Source organism: Poromitra crassiceps (assembly GCF_964638095.1).
Source record: "Poromitra crassiceps genome assembly, chromosome: 8".
Lineage (NCBI taxonomy): Eukaryota > Metazoa > Chordata > Actinopteri > Beryciformes > Melamphaidae > Poromitra > Poromitra crassiceps.
The window spans coordinates 6828826-6850363 of NC_139629.1; the positions used below are offsets into that span (position 1 = coordinate 6828826).

Below are 21538 nucleotides of genomic sequence, written 5' to 3' on the forward strand. Positions count from 1 at the left end.
AGCAGAACTAGCTTACTTTGTCAACATTTTGAGGCCATTTTTCTCAAAAACATAGTTTGGAAACAGTCAAGTCATAAAGGGCTGCATCTCACTGGAGTACAAAAGATAATTTTGATATAACCAGGAAGGTTACATTCACCTCTTTCCAACAGTGGCTACCACTCAAAATGTGTTTCGGGGTCAGTGTGACTGATTTTGTCAGAGCAGGTCACAATTTAGGAAGCTCGAAGCAAATAAAGCCTCCCATTGGTTTGAATTGCCACAGAACGCTACTGCCATCCTCTGAGTGGTAAATGAACTTGCTCAGTATGACACACACACACACACACACACACACACACACACACACGCACACACACACACACGCACGCACACACACACACACACACACACACAGCAACAATAATTGCTGCAAACATCATCTTGAAACAATGCATATGCCATAGGATTTGTCAAACAACATTTACAACATTCATAATGTTGATTATTGGTATAGATCTTATAACCTTGATTAGTAGACAGATTCCAAATTATGCTATTTTATGTTTTCTCTGCTATAGTTTCCTCTACTTTGTATATTTGTTTATGTATTATGTTTACAGGACATATGGTTTAAACTCAACAGACTGTATTATTCAACTTTATAATAGCCTACTGACCTCTGGTGGTGATTTATCTAATGGGAGGGCCTTAACCAACTCATTGCTTGAGCCCTTCTCAACAGATGTTTGTCGTCCTCCTAATGTCTACCTGAGTGTTTATGGCTACGTTCACACAGCCATCCTTAGTGCTTGAATCTAATCTTTTCCCCCCTTAGTGACTCAGATCAGTCTTTTTCATGACTGTGTGAACAGTACAAGTCACATTGAAAGTGACTTTTTTAAAGACGACCTGGGCTACTTTCAAATGTGGTAAAACATCAGATTCGAATCTGATGTTTTTGAAAGTGACTCCGGTGTGAACAGACATCTGGCCCATATCTGACTTAATGCTTCAATGTGACTTCTTCTTCTTCTTCTGTTGAGTTGTATGGCAGTTGGCATCCTTAAATGGTGCATTACCACACCTACTGTATTGCTAAAACTATAGTGCAAATACAATATCAATAAAAAAGTGTCCACCCAAAATGCGCCCATTCACCCCAATATCCATACTGTGGTGTGGCCCAGACCAGTCGTCTAGACCAAAGCGAACGCTTCATTCAGCGTTTTTGTCAAGTCATCTCCCGAAATGTCTTCAATATCCAAAAAGTTCCTGGCAGCGTCCACCACTTCAATGTGACTTTTACGTCATTCCAGAGCGACATTCGTCACTATTCTGCGCTGGCGGGAGGAGGGAGGGGGAGGACCAACACGCGGGCATTGAAACAGATGAAACAACATCGTCAGCTACCGCCATGTTTACTGCTGTCTTCTTCCGGTTTTACGTAGAACAGCAGTGCGCTGCGTGTGACGTTATTGTTGTTCTTCTGCGCATGCGGGTCACTTCATGTCTGTGATCTGTTCACACTGGAGTCAGATACGGGCCACTTTTAAAAAGTCTGTGTGAACAGCCACACAAAAAAATCAGATGTGAGCATCAAGTCAGATTCAAGCACTAAGGATGGCTGTGTGAACGTAGCCAATGTGATGTGTGATGTGAACTGATGTGAACTGATGTGATGTGAACTGATGTGATGTGAACTGATGTGATGTGAACTGATGTGATGTGAATGTGAACTGATGTGATGTGAACTGATGTGATGTGAACTGATGTGATGTGAATGTGAACTGATGTGATGTGAACTGATGTGATGTGAATGTGAACTGATGTGATGTGAACTGATGTGATGTGAACTGATGTGATGTGAATGTGAACTGATGTGATGTGAATGTGAACTGATGTGATGTGATGTGAACTGCTTCATTGCTACAAACAAAACAGTCAGTGTTGCAGGTGCATGCAGGACAACACATGATTAGTAGTAAGAAAAAAGTTGAGTCTGCACTTAGCCCGCTAGCCAGCACTTCTCGCTGATGGCTAGCGGGGTAAAGTCTGCACACTGTGTACACTTCACTCCCAGTTTATTTGTAGAGCATTGATGTTTCGGTCATGGCGACCTTCATCAGAATCATTAATTCTGATGAAGGTCGCCATGGTTACGCCATGACCGAATACTCGACCACTAAACTGGGAGTGAAGTCTAAGCTGTGTGCAGATTCTAGTGTTTCACTTGCTGCCCTGACGAAGGCTGTGTGAGGATGAAACATGTTTTTTGATTAATGAACTAAGCCTTTAATTAAAGCTTTTTTTACACAACACCTTGACCCAGATATTTTCCTCAGAAAATAGTTAGTCATTATTATTATTTCACTAGTATAATTTCCTTGTCCTCTGCTCCCATGTAGATTGAATTTAAAATATAGCCATTTGTTTTCCACTCCCCACAGATCCTTACACTGCACTGACTTGGACGCAAGGATGAACTGATTACATTTTGGTGATCAAAGGTCAAAGGTCAAGGTCACTGTGACCTCTCGAATGCCATTTTCAAGCTCGTTAACGCGATATCTCAGGAATGCCTTGATGGAATTTCTTTGCATTTGCCTCAAACGTCCACTTGAACTCAAGGATTAACCGATTACATTTTGGTGGTCAAAGGTCAAAGTTCAAGGTCACTGTGACCTCACTACCACTCGTTTTATGCTCGTTAACGCGATATCTCAGGAACGCCTTGACGGAATTTCATCCAATTTTCCTCAAACGTCCACTTGGACTCAAGGATGAACTGATTACATTTTGGTGGTCAAAGGTCAAGGTCAATGTTTCTCCACATTTGGCTCAAACGTCAAAGTCTGGACAAACATGCATGTCGACTGCTCACTTTTTTGGCATATATCCGCGGTGCGGTCGTTCTAGTTTATATTTGATAGTTGGAGAACTCTGCAATAGTGTTTTGCTGAAGAAGAAAAAACGTTTTGCGGACTAAAAAAACGTCACCCGCCCTTCCATCTTCCACGAATAGATAATGAATTTTCATTTTTGGGTGAACTTACTTTAATATTATTATCTCATCAAATGGGAGGTCCATGGTGGCTCTGATGTGAACTCAATTAGGCTCCTTGATAGGAAAAAGGTAGAGAATCACTGTTTTAAGTTACTACTGAGTGGATGATATATAAACATACATTAATGACCCATAGAAGAACAACTCTATTGATTTTGATGTGTTCATTATGATTATTATCGTGTGCATGCTATTTGGAACCATATATCATAAATGGTACATTATATTGTATTGACATTTTTCAAGACAATGGTTCAGGCCATTGAGGAGAATTGTGATAGAGTTAATTTATTATTGAGTGTTTAAAAAAAGGGGGAAGGGCAAGGTACATACCCTTTATTATTGGGGTGGGAGACTATCCCCAGCGGATTATATCCATTCATTTGGAGTGTTTAGGAGTAGGCTAATATAACAGGCTCATTATGTTTACATTAGCCCAGAAGGGGGGATTGGTGAAATAAACATAGTTGGGACATACAATCAATACCTGTATACAGTAATTGAGAAGATTCATCCTGGAGTCTTATATTGGATGGCTTTTTATTACCTTTTACTTAACTAGGCATTTTGCGCGCTACGTGCACTTGAGTCCTAGACTCGCTATCGCCCGCCCTGCAGCTCGCCAAGCTGGCCCTGCAGCTCGCATACGCAGCTCGGCTGCTGTGCGGGCTCCCTCGCCCGCCCTGCAGCTGATGACATGACAATTACTCTTATGACATCACTGATGTCACAATGCCTATGACATCATCAGTGATGTCACAATGGCAGAATTGCTCAAGTGACATCACTGATGACATCACTTCCGGGACAAAATTGAAACAGTGCCCACATGCTCCCTTTTATAATAGAAATGATCCTTCAAGGATTGCCGAATTTCGGGGATATAACCCTGCTGTTAGCCCCAAACAAGTTAAGTATGGGTTTGAATTTTGTATAATGTTATGCTGATTGACTGTGAAAGATGCTATTGTTGTTTTAACACTGCCTGCTTCCAAGCATGACAATTTGAACTTGGTATGATATGTGGTGCATCAATGCTTTTTAATACAAATAATAATAATAATAATAATGGTAAAAACATATTTTGCTTCCCATATAAGTTTATTGTAAATATATAGTCATATAACTATTCATACTTGTACAAAGTCTGCTGGTCCCATGCAAAACATTTGTATCAAAAAGCTCAACTTTGTTCAGTAGAACCAGTTCTGGATAACATACTGTATGGCATGCTGTTTTCATTCTAGGCAACCATGATTTCCTCTTTCATGCAGTTTTACAATGAGCTGCACTCCTGCCCCCTGCAGGACAGTTCAAACAACGACCCCCATCATGCTCAAACAACGTCCTCATGTACGGGGAGGAGAAACGGACCAGAAAGGCTCGATAATGGCATTTCAGCCATTGTTCACTCACCAACAGGCTACCACGGAAGAGAAGAGTGCAAGACGGAGTTGAAGGACATAACAGAAAGCAAGGTAAGTGCATTGACTGGGCTCAGGACCAATAAACAGCCTTAACACAGCAGCTAATGTAAGACACAGCATTACTGAATGTGCATCAACTGCATGTAGGGGAACCATAAACTCAAAAAAAGAGGGAGGAACCCAAGTCCAACAAACATCTCACACTTAGTGCATTATAAGATTCATTCAAGTGATTGCAATTAAAACAAGCTCACTAAACACTTCACTGCAATATCTATCTTAGATCGCTTCTTTTACAAGTCTATTTCCGCACTTGAAAGTGATATTTCACTTCAGAACAGCTGTAGCTTTTCAGCACAGACCTCCATATGTGCGAGCGTATGAACCGCCACTTTTACCTGCCCCATTTTAAAATGTGAATCCACTTCTAACATGGCTACAATGCAAGATTGATTAGCTTGTGTTCTGTATCCAGTGTTGGTAACACATTACAAAAGTAACATATTACAATACTGTATATTACTTTTAGCAGTAACTCAGTAATATAACTTATTACCAATAGGATTTCAGTAATATTATACCAGTTACTTTGTCAAGTAACACAAGTTATAATTCGAGTTATGTGTGTTTTTATGCAAATAACCACTATAGACGACAATAACAAAGGAAAAGGAGAACATTTAGAATTTTGGATGGTTTACACTGACTTCAAGACGGTTGAAATTCTTTTTTGGGATGTTCCGGGGCATCAATGTCATTCTGCTACTGCTGTTATTTTGGTAAAAGTAATGCAAAAGTAGTGTAATAATGAAATTAACTAGTAATATGTAGTATATTACATTTTGAAAGTAACTTGCCCAACACTGTATTAAAGCTTTCAGGAAGCAATTTTGTCTGTTTGCAATCACTACACTTGTCGGCTCCTATGACTTTAGTTGTGGTGACATTGTTCTGATGCGATGGAGCCATCGCTGCTTGTGAGTTAAGATTTCAATACTTTTAACATCCCATTTTTAAACGTTTGAAACCTTATTATATTATTTTGGTCCAAAAGCCTGAAGGGCAGTTGTGACCACAGATAGCTGAGGCAGCTAAAGATGGAAGGTCACACTACATATGAATGAGGAGTGCCTGTTCAAAATGTAAATATTCCATAAGTATCACTTTCAGAGAGCAAAAACAATAGAAAGCATTTCACCGTGAATAAATAAAAGACATAAAGTCTCTGCCCAAGTCAACACATTTTAAATACTATGTGCACCGTTTTGGCCTTTTGTTAAAACTTAAGATATTTGAGAAGCTTAATTTAAAATTTTATTAAATTTCCAAGAGAACTAGTCTCTTTTCGCCTACTACCTACATCAGGCCTTACAATGTTTAAACCACCTAAACATCAAATAACAATGACAAAACCAACAGAAATGACTCACAATCGACATTGGTAAAAAGAAAAGAAAAGAAAAAGATTTCAAACAGTCAGCTGAGAGACAGATGTGAAAGCCACAGCCCACCATCGACTAACAGCTACCTCTTATGCAGTAAGAGGAAAAACAGAAAGAAAACCATGCAAGCACGAAATGAAAAAAAAGCTTTATTGAACTAAACGGGGAATGTAGTCAAACCTTTCGCCAGTGATCAATTCAAAAAAGGTTTGCGAAAAACTTCGGAATAACTTAACAGGCTCTCGATACACTGTTTGTACTAACATAGATCCAAACCCTACAGATCTATGGGTCCTACAGGAGATCTATGGATCCTACAGGAGTCTACGTGTTACTCTTCCTACACTGTAGTAAAGCGACAGCTACTTCTTTATAAGGAACAAAAGACGGGGGCCGCGGAGAGGTGAGAAATCTCTTATTTGTCGTTTGAGAAGAGCCCGTCGATTGTATCAGTGCATCATTCAATTGGACCGGTGCGTTGTGGTCGCGGCCGGGTTCTGCTCACCGCGCTCACACAGAGGGCCCCCTCACTGTGGCCCAGGCAAGACCGCTCCTTTACAGCTGCGAGCTCTCACAGGAAGTGAGAATAACACGTTTGTTCATAAATAAAGACAACAAAAACACCAGTCTGTTCATTAGTTTGCAGTACGTCTAACCTAGGCAACTTCAGAAAAAAACAACAAATTAAGTAACAAACAAACAAACAAACAAGAAAACGTTAGAAAAATTGTTAGATCATTGGATCGTCTGCCAAGGTTAAACTCTGGCAATTTGAAAACTGGTCGGGCTTCGTTTTTTTCAACAAGCGGACATGGTTTCGTTGGCCAGGCGGGTACGGGTTCGTTTTTTCGGGAAGGTCCTCCTCTGTTGCTCGTTTTGGTTTTCTTTTTGTCGCTCTTTTTCCCTTGATCGCATCAGTCTGGCTGCGGTCCAGCTTACTCCACTTTGGTGTAGTCATCCACGTGGCCCAGCACCTTCTTCCTCTGCCGCATCATGTGGAAGTAAAGCTGAGGGAAGACTGGAGAGGCGAGTACATACGTTATGGAGAGGTGGGTACATACGTTATGGAGAGGTGGGTACATACGTTATGGAGAGGCGAGCACATACGTTATGGAGAGGTGGGTACATACGTTATGGAGAGGCGAGTACATACGTTATGGAGAGGTGGGTACATACATTATGGAGAGGTGGGTACATACGTTATGGAGAGGCGAGCACATACGTTATGGAGAGGTGGGTACATACGTTATGGAGAGGTGGGTACATACGTTATGGAGAGGCGAGCACATACGTTATGGAGAGGCGGGTACATACGTTATGGAGAGGTGGCGCACATACGTTATGGAGAGGTGGGTACATACGTTATGGAGAGGCGAGCACATACGTTATGGAGAGGTGGGTACATACGTTATGGAGAGGCGAGCACATACGTTATGGAGAGGCGAGCACATACGTTATGGAGAGGTGGGTACATACGTTATGGAGAGGCGAGCACATACGTTATGGAGAGGTGGGTACATACGTTATGGAGAGGCGAGCACATACGTTATGGAGAGACGGGTACATACGTTATGGAGAGGTGGGTACATACGTTATGGAGAGGTGGGTACATACGTTATGGAGAGGCGGGTACATACGTTATGGAGAGGCGGGTACATACGTTATGGAGAGGTGAGCACATACGTTATGGAGAGGTGGGCACATACGTTATGGAGAGGTGGGTACATAAGTTATGGAGAGGTGGGTACATACGTTATGGAGAGGCGAGCACATACGTTATGGAGAGGTGGGTACATACGTTATGGAGAGGCGAGCACATACGTTATGGAGAGGTGGGTACATAGGTTATGGAGAGGCGAGCACATACGTTATGGAGAGGCGGGTACATACGTTATGGAGAGGTGGGTACATACGTTATGGAGAGGTGGGTACATACGTTATGGAGAGGCGAGCACATACGTTATGGAGAGGCGGGTACATACGTTATGGAGAGGTGGGTACATACGTTATGGAGAGAGGCGGGTACATACGTTATGGAGAGAGGCGGGCACATACGTTATGGAGAGGCGGGCACATAAGTTATGGAGAGGCGGGTACATACGTTATGGAGAGGCGAGCACATACGTTATGGAGAGAGGCGGGCACATACGTTACGGAGAGGCGAGCACATACGTTATGGAGAGGCGGGTAAATACGTTATGGAGAGGCGAGCACATACGTTATGGAGAGGCGGGTACATACGTTATGGAGAGAGGCGGGCACATACGTTATGGAGAGGCGGGCACATAAGTTATGGAGAGGCGGGCACATACGTTACGGAGAGGCGAGCACATACGTTATGGAGAGGCGGGTACATACGTTATGGAGAGGCGAGCACATACATTATGGAGAGAGGCGGGCACATACGTTACGGAGAGGCGAGCACATACGTTATGGAGAGGCGGGCACATACGTTATGGAGAGGCGAGCACATACGTTATAGAGAGGCGAGCACATACGTTATAGAGAGGCGGGCACATACGTTATGGAGAGGCGAGCACATACGTTATGGAGAGGCGAGCACATACGTTATGGAGAGGCGAGTACATACGTTATGGAGAGGTGGGTACATACGTTATGGAGAGGTGGGTACATATGTTATGGAGAGGCGAGCACATACGTTATGGAGAGGCGAGCACATACGTTATGGAGAGGTGGGTACATACGTTATGGAGAGGTGGGTACATACGTTATGGAGAGGCGAGCACATACGTTATGGAGAGGCGAGCACATACGTTATGGAGAGGTGGGTACATACGTTATGGAGAGAGGCGGGCACATACGTTATGGAGAGGCGAGCACATACGTTATGGAGAGGTGGGTACATACGTTATGGAGAGGCGAGCACATACGTTATGGAGAGGCGAGCACATACCTTATGGAGAGGTGGGTACATACGTTATGGAGAGGCGAGCACATACGTTATGGAGAGGCGAGCACATACGTTATGGAGAGGCGGGTACATACGTTATGGAGAGGCGGGTACATACGTTATGGAGAGGCGAGCACATACGTTATGGAGAGGCGAGCACATACTTTATGGAGAGGCGAGCACATATGTTATGGAGAGGCGAGCACATACGTTATGGAGAGGCGAGCACATACGTTATGGAGAGGCGAGCACATACGTTATGGAGAGGCGAGCACATACGTTATGGAGAGGCGAGCACATACGTTATGGAGAGGCGAGCACATACGTTATGGAGAGGCGGGCACATACGTTATGGAGAGGCGGGCACATACGTTATGGAGAGGCGGGCACATACGTTATGGAGAGGCGGGCACATACGTTATGGAGAGGCGAGCACATACTTTATGGAGAGGCGAGCACATATGTTATGGAGAGGCGAGCACATACGTTATGGAGAGGCGAGCACATACGTTATGGAGAGGCGAGCACATACGTTATGGAGAGGCGAGCACATACGTTATGGAGAGGCGAGCACATACGTTATGGAGAGGCGAGCACATACGTTATGGAGAGGCGGGCACATACGTTATGGAGAGGTGGCGCACATACGTTATGGAGAGGTGGGTACATACGTTATGGAGAGGTGGCGCACATACGTTATGGAGAGGCGAGCACATACGTTATGGAGAGGCGGGTACATACGTTATGGAGAGGTGGCGCACATATGTTATGGAGAGGCGAGCACATACGTTATGGAGAGGTGGGTACATACGTTATGGAGAGGTGGCGCACATATGTTATGGAGAGGCGGGTACATACGTTATGGAGAGGTGGCGCACATACGTTATAGAGAGGCGAGCACATACGTTATGGAGAGGTGGGTACATACGTTACGGAGAGGCGAGCACATACGTTACGGAGAGGCGAGCACATACGTTATGGAGAGGCGAGCACATACGTTATGGAGAGGCGGGCACATACGTTATGGAGAGGCGGGCACATACGTTATGGAGAGGCGGGCACATACGTTATGGAGAGGCGAGCACATACGTTATGGAGAGGCGGGCACATACGTTACGGATTGATTTTTTAACATCCAACTGAAACGACAGCATCCACACGGACGCTTGAATGCAAAGGGACGGGGGCTGTCGAGCGAGACACTTACGGGGGATGTAGGAGATCATGGTGAGGATGAGGAAGCTGTGGTAGTCGAAGGAGAAGTTGTACTTGTTGGGCAGAGTGACAGAGTACAGGCCGGTCTTCTGCACGTACGGCAGCGCTGCGTAGATAGTCAGCAGCTCCCCGGTCACACCCATCGGATACAGGGCGATGAAGAAGGTGTACCTGCAGCGCCATGAGGAGAGAGAGAGAGAGAGAGAGAGAGAGAGAGAGAGAGAGAGAGAGAGAGAGAGAGAGAGAGAGAGAGAGAGAGAGAGAGAGAGACACAGAACACTTCAAACGTTATTTTTGCTACATCTTCACATTGCAGCAGCTGAAGACCAGTCTTTTATGCAAGTGGACATTTATTAGCCATTATAAACCAGTATGATCCCAAAATGTGATGCGAAAAAAGACTGTTATAGAATGGAATTTCACCACTCCTCATCCGCATTATAATGATTCAAACAGCTAATATAAACCAAATGAATGGAAACCAAGAGTCCAGGAAGTGTCTTATAAAAGTATATTTAAAGCCATAACATCCTCCTATAAACTGTATTATAAAACGGCTCTCTCAAATCAAGCAATCTGATTGGTTCACAGCCATTGTATAATTCCAGTAACCGAGTTCAATAACCCATGGCCATGGGTTAACAGCTGATAACAGCTGATCAGGGGGATATATTCTTCACAACACACTGGCTCTCATGCTATATTGCTTAATTATAGGAGGACTGAATCTCAATGTACCATCTGATCAATGTACAGAGTCCAAATATTCAGTGGCGATGTCACAATTTGACATGTACTTTATAGGCAAAGGAAGGCAGAGAGAAACAGAGAGAGGAGGGGTGATGACTTGACTTGGAGCCTACAGGGCTCCTGTCTGTATCAGCAAGGTCAACCTCATGCAGTGGGTGAAAGTTTGTTTTGACCTCCATGTGCTGTGGTGCAGAGGGTGAAGAAATCTCCTCCTATGTGTCTGCCTGTCCAAATATGCATTTAACTAATAACACATAGCATTAGTATGCAATTATAGCTTATTGATTATGAAATGCCAATCAATGGAACTTCAATTTTCCACATCAGACTCATTCTCAATTTTAAATTGTGCAACTGTTCTGAAAGACTGAAAGACAACACGAAACAGTGTCTGAGGTTTCGAGAATTTCGGACAACTGTCGCCAAAAGACTCATCCTGAAGGAATGGAAGCCTTCTTTTCAAGTATGGCTGATGGACATGGTTCCAGTTATATAGATGGAGAGACTCAGGTTCCTGAGAACCAACTCGCTTGGAAGGTTCTCAACTATTTGGGACCCGTTTCTGGGCTACTTTGACGAGGAATGGCTAGTGAGCAGTGACTGTTAGGGGTGATGGACAGCTTGCCCGGTCGGTTTCCTGTGGACCCCTTGGCTGGGATCCTATGCCTAATATCTCTCACAACAAGCACATAAGCACCTTTTGCGGCTGGTAGCACCACGTTAACAATGCCAAATGTTAATGATGTCTGAGCCTGTTTGTCTTGTTCGTTTATTGTTGTCTAAAAAAATTGGGGGTGGGGGGGGGGGAAGAAGGGGGGGGAAAGAGAATTTTGGTATTTTACAACCTGGACCTTATTTTCATTTTAAAAAATTATGTTTAAAGTCGAGCTGAACCCAAAAATGAATTTACTTTTCTTTTAGTTCAAATACCTGGGTATGCAGTGCACCTATTTAATAATGTATGCCAAACAAATCACAAAAATCTAATTTCTTTAGTTTTTCACACTTTTTCCACATCAAGTTCATTTTTCAAGATTTCATTGATAACACTAATCTACAGTTTGCTGACGTCACCTAGTACTATCAAATTTCTACCCCATTTCAACCAATCATATCACACCATGCAGCTGTCAATCAAATCTTCATTTCAGGATAATTTTCTCTTCCAAATGAAGTAGAAAATGGTGCCTAGTGCCTGTCATCTGGCAGAATTCCTATACCATAAACTAACTACTAACTTGGCCAATTGTATGAAACATGAACAAAAAACAAAAACTATAATATCTAAGAATGCAAAGAAATGTAACTGGCTCGTTAAAACGTGCATTCCAGGAATATCGTATTTACAGAAATATAGTAAAAGGCGCGCGCTTGAGAGCGTGGTTGTCAGGGGTCGCCCGTCGGAGATTCCAGGTGGGCAGCACCCATGCATCGGATTGTCCGCTCACTCCGCACGGAGCAGGTGGCTGCCTGGTACTCCGCGGATCCCACTCGTGTAGCACGACAACATGCTGAATCCCACTCGATTTGGGGGTGGAACACGCCATGATTGACCAATGCCAAAGCCAGTCGACAGAATTGTCAAATCAAATCATCGACACCGTATATGGTCCGCCTCTCAATTTGTTTTCAGTCTCAGACGCTCGCGCTAGTGCATTCCGTTCCGGTTCACCTCGACTTTAACTAGTTACCCAGAGCAGAAATTTCTGAAATTGATGCAGTATTTAAAAGAAAATCTGCTCTAATTAGTTCGTTATGAACAAAAAATACGAAAATAGGGTCCAGGTTGAAAAATACTGAAATTCTACTTTGGCACTCCAAACCCAGCAGCTGCGACTTAATCATCATTGTGACGCTGCTAACTTCATTGAATTGAAACTTGAAACTTAATTGACTCCCTCTGAGCTCTCAGGACACAGCAGAGTCTCAGGGCACAGAGCAGAGTCTCATGTCACAGAGCAGAGTCTCAGGTCACAGAGCAGAGTCTCAGGACACAGAGCAGAGTCTCATGTCACAGAGCAGAGTCTCAGGTCACAGAGCAGAGTCTCAGGTCACAGAGCAGTCTCATGTCACAGAGCAGAGTCTCATGTGAGCAGAGTCTCATGTCACAGAGCAGAGTCTCAGGTCACAGAGCAGAGTCTCAGGTCACAGAGCAGAGTCTCAGGACACAGAGCAGAGTCTCATGTCACAGAGCAGAGTCTCAGGACACAGAGCAGAGTCTCAGGTCACAGAGCAGAGTCTCAGGACACAGAGCAGAGTCTCATGTCACAGAGCAGAGTCTCAGGACACAGAGCAGAGTCTCAGGTCACAGAGCAGAGTCTCAGGACACAGAGCAGAGTCTCATGACACAGAGCAGAGTCTCATGTCACAGAGCAGAGTCTCATGTCACAGAGCAGAGTCTCATGTCACAGAGCAGAGTCTCATGTCACAGAGCAGAGTCTCATGTCACAGAGCAGAGTCTCATGTCACAGAGCAGAGTCTCATGTCACAGAGCAGTGTCTCATGTCACAGAGCAGAGTCTCGTGTCACAGAGCAGAGTCTCATGTCACAGAGCAGAGTCTCATGTCACAGAGCAGAGTCTCATGTCACAGAGCAGAGTCTCATGTCACAGAGCAGAGTCTCATGGCACAGAGCAGAGTCTCATGTCACAGAGCAGAGTCTCATGTCACAGAGCAGAGTCTCATGTCACAGAGCAGAGTCTCATGGCACAGAGCAGAGTCTCATGTCACAGAGCAGAGTCTCATGTCACAGAGCAGAGTCTCATGGCACAGAGCAGAGTCTCATGTCACAGAGCAGAGTCTCATGTCACAGAGCAGAGTCTCATGTCACAGAGCAGAGTCTCATGTCACAGAGCAGAGTCTCATGTCACAGAGCAGTGTCTCATGTCACAGAGTCTCATGTCACAGAGCAGAGTCTCATGTCACAGAGCAGAGTCTCATGTCACAGAGCAGTGTCTCATGTCACAGAGCAGAGTCTCAGGACACAGAGCAGAGTCTCATGTCACAGAGCAGAGTCTCATGTCACAGAGCAGAGTCTCATGTCACAGAGCAGAGTCTCATGTCACAGAGCAGAGTCTCATGTCACAGAGCAGAGTCTCATGTCACAGAGTCTCATGTCACAGAGCAGAGTCTCATGTCACAGAGCAGTGTCTCATGTCACAGAGCAGAGTCTCATGTCACAGAGCAGAGTCTCATGTCACAGAGCAGTGTCTCATGTCACAGAGCAGAGTCTCAGGACACAGAGCAGAGTCTCATGTCACAGAGCAGAGTCTCATGTCACAGAGCAGAGTGTCATGTCACAGAGCAGAGTGTCATGTCACAGAGCAGAGTCTCATGTCACAGAGCAGAGTAGAGTCTCATGTCACAGAGCAGAGTCTCATGTCACAGAGCAGAGTCTCATGTCACAGAGCAGAGTCTCGTGTCACAGAGCAGAGTCTCATGTCACAGAGCAGAGTCTCATGTCACAGAGCAGAGTCTCATGTCACAGAGCAGTGTCTCATGTCACAGAGCAGAGTGAAAATGAAGGAATGCAGCTATTGTAGCAGCAGCAGGCGTGACCATCCCTGCGTTTGAAAGGTTTATCGGCGCTCTCTCTTTCCACATAAACACAACCTCGCTCGACCACAAAAACACAGAACACAGCAAAACACAATGTCCTATCACTAAAATACACACAGCGTCTCTCAACATGAACACACTGCCACACTATTATATGGGCCAGAGGTTTTGAGGGGAAACGTTTGTATAATTATATCATCTTTTTTTAATGAAATAGCTGCATTATGAAGAGACTTGCTGCTACCAGTTGTTAGAATTGGCGGAGCCTGCGGGGAAAGAGTTAGAGCTGTCACTTTTTCCCAAAATAAAGTTTGAACGAACTTTAATTGCCCGCAAAATGTTCTAATATATTCGAAGTTAATTGGTTAATAAAAAAATAAAAAATAAAAAAATCAGGCCAGGCCACCGGGCAACGGCCCGACGTGCCCGATTATGCAGTCCGCGCCTGCCGGTTACATCGTATAAATATATATAATATAAAATATTAAAAGAATATAAAAAAAAATCCTCAGCTGTCCTTATGGTCCAGTCAGTCAGCTCCTCTCCGCTGCTGTGTTAGCTTGGACGCTCACAGTCACAACACTGCCTCACAAACTTGGCTGCATCCAACTCGAGACAACTTTTCAGACCCTCCTGGAGACAATCTTTCTCAGAAGAGACTAACGCGACAAATCTGGAGACTTTTTCTGACATGGGATTAACATTACCAGCAAGCAGCAGTAAGCAGGCAATGACGATAGCTGGGTAAGTCCCGCTAGCATCGATGCTAAGTTAGAAAACAATGTTTTTTTTGTTTTTTATTTTTTTTTAAATTATAATTCGAACAGGTCAATTACATTCAAACATGCCCCCCCTCCCCCACATTCTAAGTTAAATTCAAATTTCGAATAAAAAGTGACAGCTCTAGAAAGAGTGCATATCGCCATCATCGTAGCGGAGGCAACATGATTCCATAAAAAAAATCACTTTCCCACCCGTGCTTGTATACTGGGACAAGGACAGTAGTCCGAGTAAATGGCCTAATCAAGCTATAACCATAGCTCGACTTAACTGTGCATGTAAACGTACTGACCGTTTCTCTGAGGCTGTTTACTACACCTAGTCCTCCAGGAGACCAATCAGCTGTCTGCGTTCTAGTTTACTACACCTAGTCCTCCAGGAGACCAATCAGCTGTCTGCGTTCTAGTTAACTACACCTAGTCCTCCAGGAGACCAATCAGCTGTCTGCGTTCTAGTTTACTACACCTAGTCCTCCAGGAGACCAATCAGCTGTCTGCGTTCTAGTTTACTACACCTAGTCCTCCAGGAGACCAATCAGCTGTCTGCGTTCTAGTTGGGTTTGCCTACCTTGCCCATTTGATGAGGTAGGGCAGATGGTTGAGCAGGCTGAAGGTATAGAAAGAGTAGCGGATGATCTCTGTGATGGTCCAGGCCGTGACAAACAGCAGCACGCTGTCCTCACTCTGCACCTGGATAAACACACGCAAAGCATGATGGGAGGCGGACAGAGAGAAGGGATGGGCTCACATCATCATCATCATCATCATCATCATCATCATCGTCATCATCATGCCACGACAGCTCCTCTGCTCTAGGCTAGATCTCTAGGCACTTCATAGCAGAACCATGCTGTTTGTTTCAGACGGTCATGTTTCAGGTGATCAGCTCAAACTCGAGGCCAAAGAGAGAACACCGCCATTGTCCTGAGATATGAGGTTAATTACAAAGCAACTACAATGACACAGGGAGTCACGCCCCTTATGATTAAACACACTCAAACACATGCGTGTCCACACACACACACACACACACACACACACACAAACACACAAACGAGTGTCCACACACACACACACACACACACCACACACACACACACACACACACACGCGCGCGCATTCACTCGCACATATGGGGGCACACACAAGAACACCAAAACAGCCTGAGAAACATGTCGGCACACGACCATACATTAAGCACACGCAACATAGAGACAGTCCGCATGTCTGGGAACGCCCATACAGGCTCTAGGAACGCCCACAATAGACGCTGGGTTAGCTGGCTCAGCCTTGCTGGGGGCGGGGTCAGGGTGGGGTAAATTCCCCCATTCTATCCATTCAGCAAAGTTAGAATTTAGCTGATAGCCCAGCCCAGGCAGACACGATCGGGGATTTAACCACCGCAGATAAACGCACATCTGAGCAGACGTCTTGTGTTCTGCTCTAGAACCCCCAAACCTGTAGTTTAGAGCCGCAGCACCGTCTTTTGGTGAGTCAGCCCATGAGATATATCGGCGGTTTTACCCCACTCGCGCGCCAGCCGTTTAACATTTTGTGGGCGTTCCCACACATGCGGACTGTCTCTATAGAACATGTCAAACCTAAAATGCATGTTATTCACTACATTGACTTGAAGCGTATTCATTCCTGCAACCTTACGGCAAGGCTACCTTACTTTACTTACACTTTTACTCCTCTTCAATCTATTAACAAGGCAAATAGTACATCACTTGGTAACTTTCGAACATGACGCCGTGGTAACTCTTTACAGTGCTATGCTAAGAAACATGGCTAAGAATAGCTTGGAAAGTGCACATATGACACAGACAAGTGGGAAACACATGTGTATGTGTCATATAGGGAAGGAGAGCAAAAGTGAGCGTACCTCTCTGACACTGTGTGTGACGGCCCAGGTGAGGAAGACCCGGGACAGGACCTGGAATCCAGTCAGGACCACAGAGGAAGGTACGATTCCTGGGACACACAAGGCACAAGACCAGAGCTTACAGACCAGGATGAGGCTACTGGCAGTCAGCTACACGAGTTAAACACACACATTAGAATTAGCTTCTGTGTGTGTGTGCGTGCGTGCGTGCGTGCGTGCGTGCGTGCGTGTGCGTGCGTGTGCGTGCGTGCGTGCACTGTGTGCGCGCGCGCGTGTGTGTTTGGACGCTAACTGCAGGGAGCCTGTTTGCTTAGGAGAGGTCAGAGAGAATGGACTGTGGACAGCGTTGAGTCTGCAGCACAGCGAGCTGCAGTCTCTCATCACATTAACACGTTCAGTGCCAGCGACGCCATATGGCGTCATTAGAAATTTACCGTACAGTGCCAGCGACGCCAAATGGCGTCATAACTCCAAATTGTTTTTTTGACGGGGGGGTGTCGATCTAAGCTTCTTACGTCGCCTCTAACAATATTGTAGCTATTGGAGGTCGATAACCTATTTTACAAACCCATTAGGTGGCGACAGCACTCTCCTGATCAGAGAAAAAGGAGCCAAACACACAGAAATAGTCACTGTGGAAAATGAGGAAATCGCATCGCATCCGTCCGTATGCATCGACGTGCCTCCATAAACGAGCACAACGCCAGCTGTGCCCCCAGCAGCAGCATCCGCTGTCACAACTGAGCACTTCCATGTACGCTGCAAACAGCACATTCACATAATCAGCATTATTATTCCGAACTGGAAGCATGCCAGCCCGTGACAAACACACGCGGAACCAAAAAGCTGAACGTCGCGCACCATTCACTGTGTGTGCGCAGCAAACTCAGCAGAGACTGAGAGCCACCAGACACATAAGACACACCCAGGAGGCGTGTGCAGTTGAGGGGGGGGGGGGGGGGGAGCACGGAGAGCAGCAGAGCAGCATACACTTCACCCAGACAGACCCAGACATCAGAAAATTAGCTTCAGAGTCAGAGATGTGCTTGAAATGTTTAATTTCACAAAAGGCTCGTTATCTCAGCTCGTAGAAAAAAAGGTATGTTTTTCGTTCAATCGAGCTATCTTCTCCGGCTCATAACTAAAGAACGGAAAATGGGATCAATAAACTTTTTTTTGCAGGTGATAGAAGAGAGTCTCATCGTTATTTGTGCGTGTTCAGTGTTTACATAGTAATTATTAAAAAAATTATATGACTGTTTTAAAATGCATTGCGGCCTATGTGGCACAGCAAGCAACCTTTTGCCCAAGGGCCGTGGCACTGAAAGTGTTAAACAACATGGCGGGGCCACAGCTTCTCTCCGTCCTCCGTCCAAACTGACCACATGGAGGAGCTGCATGGTCCTCAAAGAGCAGTGGAGGGGAGAGACTTACCTACAGCACAGTGCACTATCTGTGAAGGGGAGAGAGAAGGGAAAGCACTGATTACACAACTATAACAGTCTATTTTAACCCATTTTCTCTTGCATACATTTCCTATTTTTATGTCCTATGTGTGTAGTTGACATATATGATGAGTTCATGGGGGCTTGAAGCCCTATTGTATTTTCTTTGTTTGTTTGTTTCTTCTTATTTTCCTCCCGTAAAACCGTGTATATCTCAGAAACCCTAAGGCCCAATGGAAGCGTGCCATGCTGAGGGTAAACGTGACCCAATCTCTTATCGCTACGGTGCTACAGTGCGTCTGGACAAGATCACTGGAACACCTCCTGTCCTGTAGCTATCCTCTGCACTGTGTGTGTGTGTGTGTGTGTGTGTGTGCGTGCACGCGCGCGTGCGTGTTTTGACAGCGAGGGGGGCGGGGCCTACACCTTGCATTTCAGGGCGTGGCCTTTGATTTACTGGAGACAGAAGCGTGCCAGTTCTACTTCGACCCATTTGTACAGTGTGGCTGTGGCTGACAAGTCAACAATAAATGATATTATTAGGAGTAAATTTGCCTCCTTTAGTGAACTTTGCGTAGCTGAATAGACTGTATTTTAACATTGGTGGTGCTTTGAGAGCCTGATCATTGCTGAGGTGGTACTTGGTGTAAAAAGGTTGAGAACCACTGGTGTAGATCATTAGCTCTGGTGCGCCATGTTTTTTTTTTTTTTTAACCTTTATTTATACAGGGGGAGTCTCACTGAGAGCAATGCTCTCTTTTTCAGGAGCGCAATGTTCACATTCACACCTGGAAGCTGACCAGTACAACCACAGTCTGATCTGCTGGCCACTGATCAGCTCCACACTGGAGCGGTTGGGGTTAAGGGCCTTGCTCAAGGGCACCTCAGTGGTGGTAATGAGGGAGGGGCAAGCGCTGCCTTTTCACTTTCCCCACCCAGATTTATCCTGCCGGCCCCGGGGATTGAACCGACGACCTTCCGGTCACAAGCTCGCTTCTCTAACCATTGGGCCACCAATGCCACACGAGTAGGCGAAACATACAGTAGTGTAGGCAGCAGTGTCGGCAAAACAAAGTGAGCATGGAGCACCACAGCAAATGATCCACCACCAGGGGGCACACGGATGATTTTGGTGTCTGTTCTTATCACTTAACGGGTAAGAAAGAAGACTAACTTGGTGTTTTTCTCATGTGTTTGTAGAGACTACAGCAGAGAATTGTCCATGTCCCACCTCCAGCATAGCTCCGGTCTGAAAGAACTTGAGTGGCTTCTCTATAGAGTAGTAAAGCCCATGGTAACTGCCTCTGGCCAGGTAGGCTCTGACCAGGCCCACGGCGATCACCAACCACCTAGAGGAAGACACACAACATTTATGGAAAAAAATTAATAAGGTCAGATTATTGAGATAATTATATATATATATATATATATATATATATATATATATATATATATATATATATATATATTTATATAGTGTGACTCTGCCAGATGGTGACCCCACCCTGAATTACTGTGTGCTGTCACTCAGAGCCAATGGTGAAGGCATTATTACCAGCTAATCCATTTGAACAGAAACTGAACATGCCTGCTTTGCTGCTGCTGCTGGAGCTTCTGCAAGGGAGGGGACGCTACCCTAACGTGTCCAATACAAAGCAAGTAGTGTATGGGCCAGCAAGAGGGAGAGAGATACAAATGTGACCCGACTGGTTGGAACAGTCCCCAAACAACACCCACCATTCAGTTGTGCAACAGTCTACAGATCAGAGTGTAGATGGTCTAGGCCGGGTCTATATGCAACTGGCCTCAAAATCAGATTAGATCAGATTAGCCTTCATTGTCTCCCTTAGGAGAAATATGTCTTGAGCAAGATAGACATGTCTTTAGTCAAACTTGCTATTGACACTTGACAACCTGTTTCTCAGTCTATGGTTCAAGCTCAGTGATTCCTACAATTAACTCATGGATCTGGACAATGCATATTCAAAATATAACAAACCCAGCCATCTAGAGACAGCCCGTTTATAACACTAGTCAGCATTTTCTCTGTTAATACACACGCAATTTGTAATCAGACTGCAATAAGCAATGCAATACAATATCTTGTTTGATTTGCAGGCAATGCATTGATGGTGTAGTAGACCATCTCGATTACAGATCATTTACCATTTTTAGTTGAGTGAACAGTAAAAACATGGAGGAAAGCCAGAGCCCAGGCCCAGGATAGAAAATACCATTGATTTGAGACTTGATCATGAACTACCGGTGGATAACAGTCAGTCACAACATAAATGAATGGAATGAATTGTGTGCAGGGTAGCCTAATCTGTCTATCCCGTGTAGGCCGTGAGACCTTTGGCCAAAAATCTAGTTATTTCATTATACACCATGCTACCGGTATTTCCAGTGATAACTGCATCAACATACGCATAATTAAAATAAATAAATAACGCGGTGCAAACAAATACGCGAGAGAAATCCTACTCCGATGATAAGTCCTTCTCCAGCACACACGCTCCAGTCAGCGGCATTAGCAGGCTAACGTTACATACCCAGCTGTCATAACAACGTTGTAAATAACCAGGTAGGCCGTCGCCAGGGCACCTGGTCCCCTCTTCTTCTTCAGGGCCACATCGCCGTGGGCCGCTTTGCTAGTCCCCATAGCAGGTGCCGACATGACTGCAACCCTGAACGGACTTTGACGGTTGCTATCGGGGATTCGCCGAGCCAGGAAGTGAAGGCTCCAGAAAGTGTCCTTCGAAGCGAGAGTGTTCACTCATTCCTACTTCCGTATTCGTCTCAGGCAGTCTCAAGCAAGCCCCCCCGTATGGGCAGGCTAGACTGGCGTATTATTTTTCCCCACTAGATGTCAGTGTTTTACCACTCTTTGTGGTTTGTGCACAAAATCAAAAGGTCCTTAATTTATTTGCCAAATATTGAACGGAATATCACTATAAAAGAAGTAAATGTACTGTTCATTAAATAACAATGTCAATCAGAATAAGATTTTTGATTCATTTATTTTTGCCCAGTCACTCAATAATACTGAAATACTGTTCAGGCATTATTGAAGACAGCTAC

The 21538-nt window shown here is 44.9% G+C and overlaps 1 protein-coding gene across 2 annotated transcripts; it reads right to left on the reverse strand.

Moving 5' to 3' along the window:
* Positions 1–4140: 4140 nt before the first annotated feature.
* hacd2 (3-hydroxyacyl-CoA dehydratase 2) lies at positions 4141–21174 on the reverse strand. 2 transcript variants are annotated; one of them, XM_083642396.1, is made up of 7 exons: positions 21010–21174; positions 19689–19806; positions 18447–18465; positions 17013–17101; positions 15696–15817; positions 10034–10212; positions 4141–6933 (listed from the first exon to the last, which is right to left on the reverse strand). In XM_083642396.1, the coding sequence occupies exons 1-7, from the start codon at positions 21132–21134 to the stop codon at positions 6851–6853; spliced, it is 735 nt and encodes a 244-aa protein (XP_083498522.1). In that variant the 5' UTR covers positions 21135–21174; the 3' UTR covers positions 4141–6850. The 2 variants fall into 2 exon arrangements, with proteins under 2 accessions (XP_083498522.1, XP_083498523.1); XM_083642397.1 differs by lacking the exon at positions 21010–21174 and adding an exon at positions 20624–20716.
* Between the last annotated feature and the right edge of the window lie 364 nt (positions 21175–21538).

Excerpts from the sequence above, each read along its gene's own strand:
- hacd2 (XM_083642396.1), bottom strand. The coding sequence starts at position 21,134 with ATGTCGGCACCTGCTATGGGGACTAGCAAAGCGGCCCACGGCGATGTG. Across the intron at positions 15,818-17,012 it reads TCACACACAGTGTCAGAGAG|GTGCAGAGTGAGGACAGCGT; the intron begins GTACGCTCACTT and ends GTGTTTATCCAG. Across the intron at positions 10,213-15,695 it reads TACCTCATCAAATGGGCAAG|GTACACCTTCTTCATCGCCC; the intron begins GTAGGCAAACCC and ends ATGGCGCTGCAG.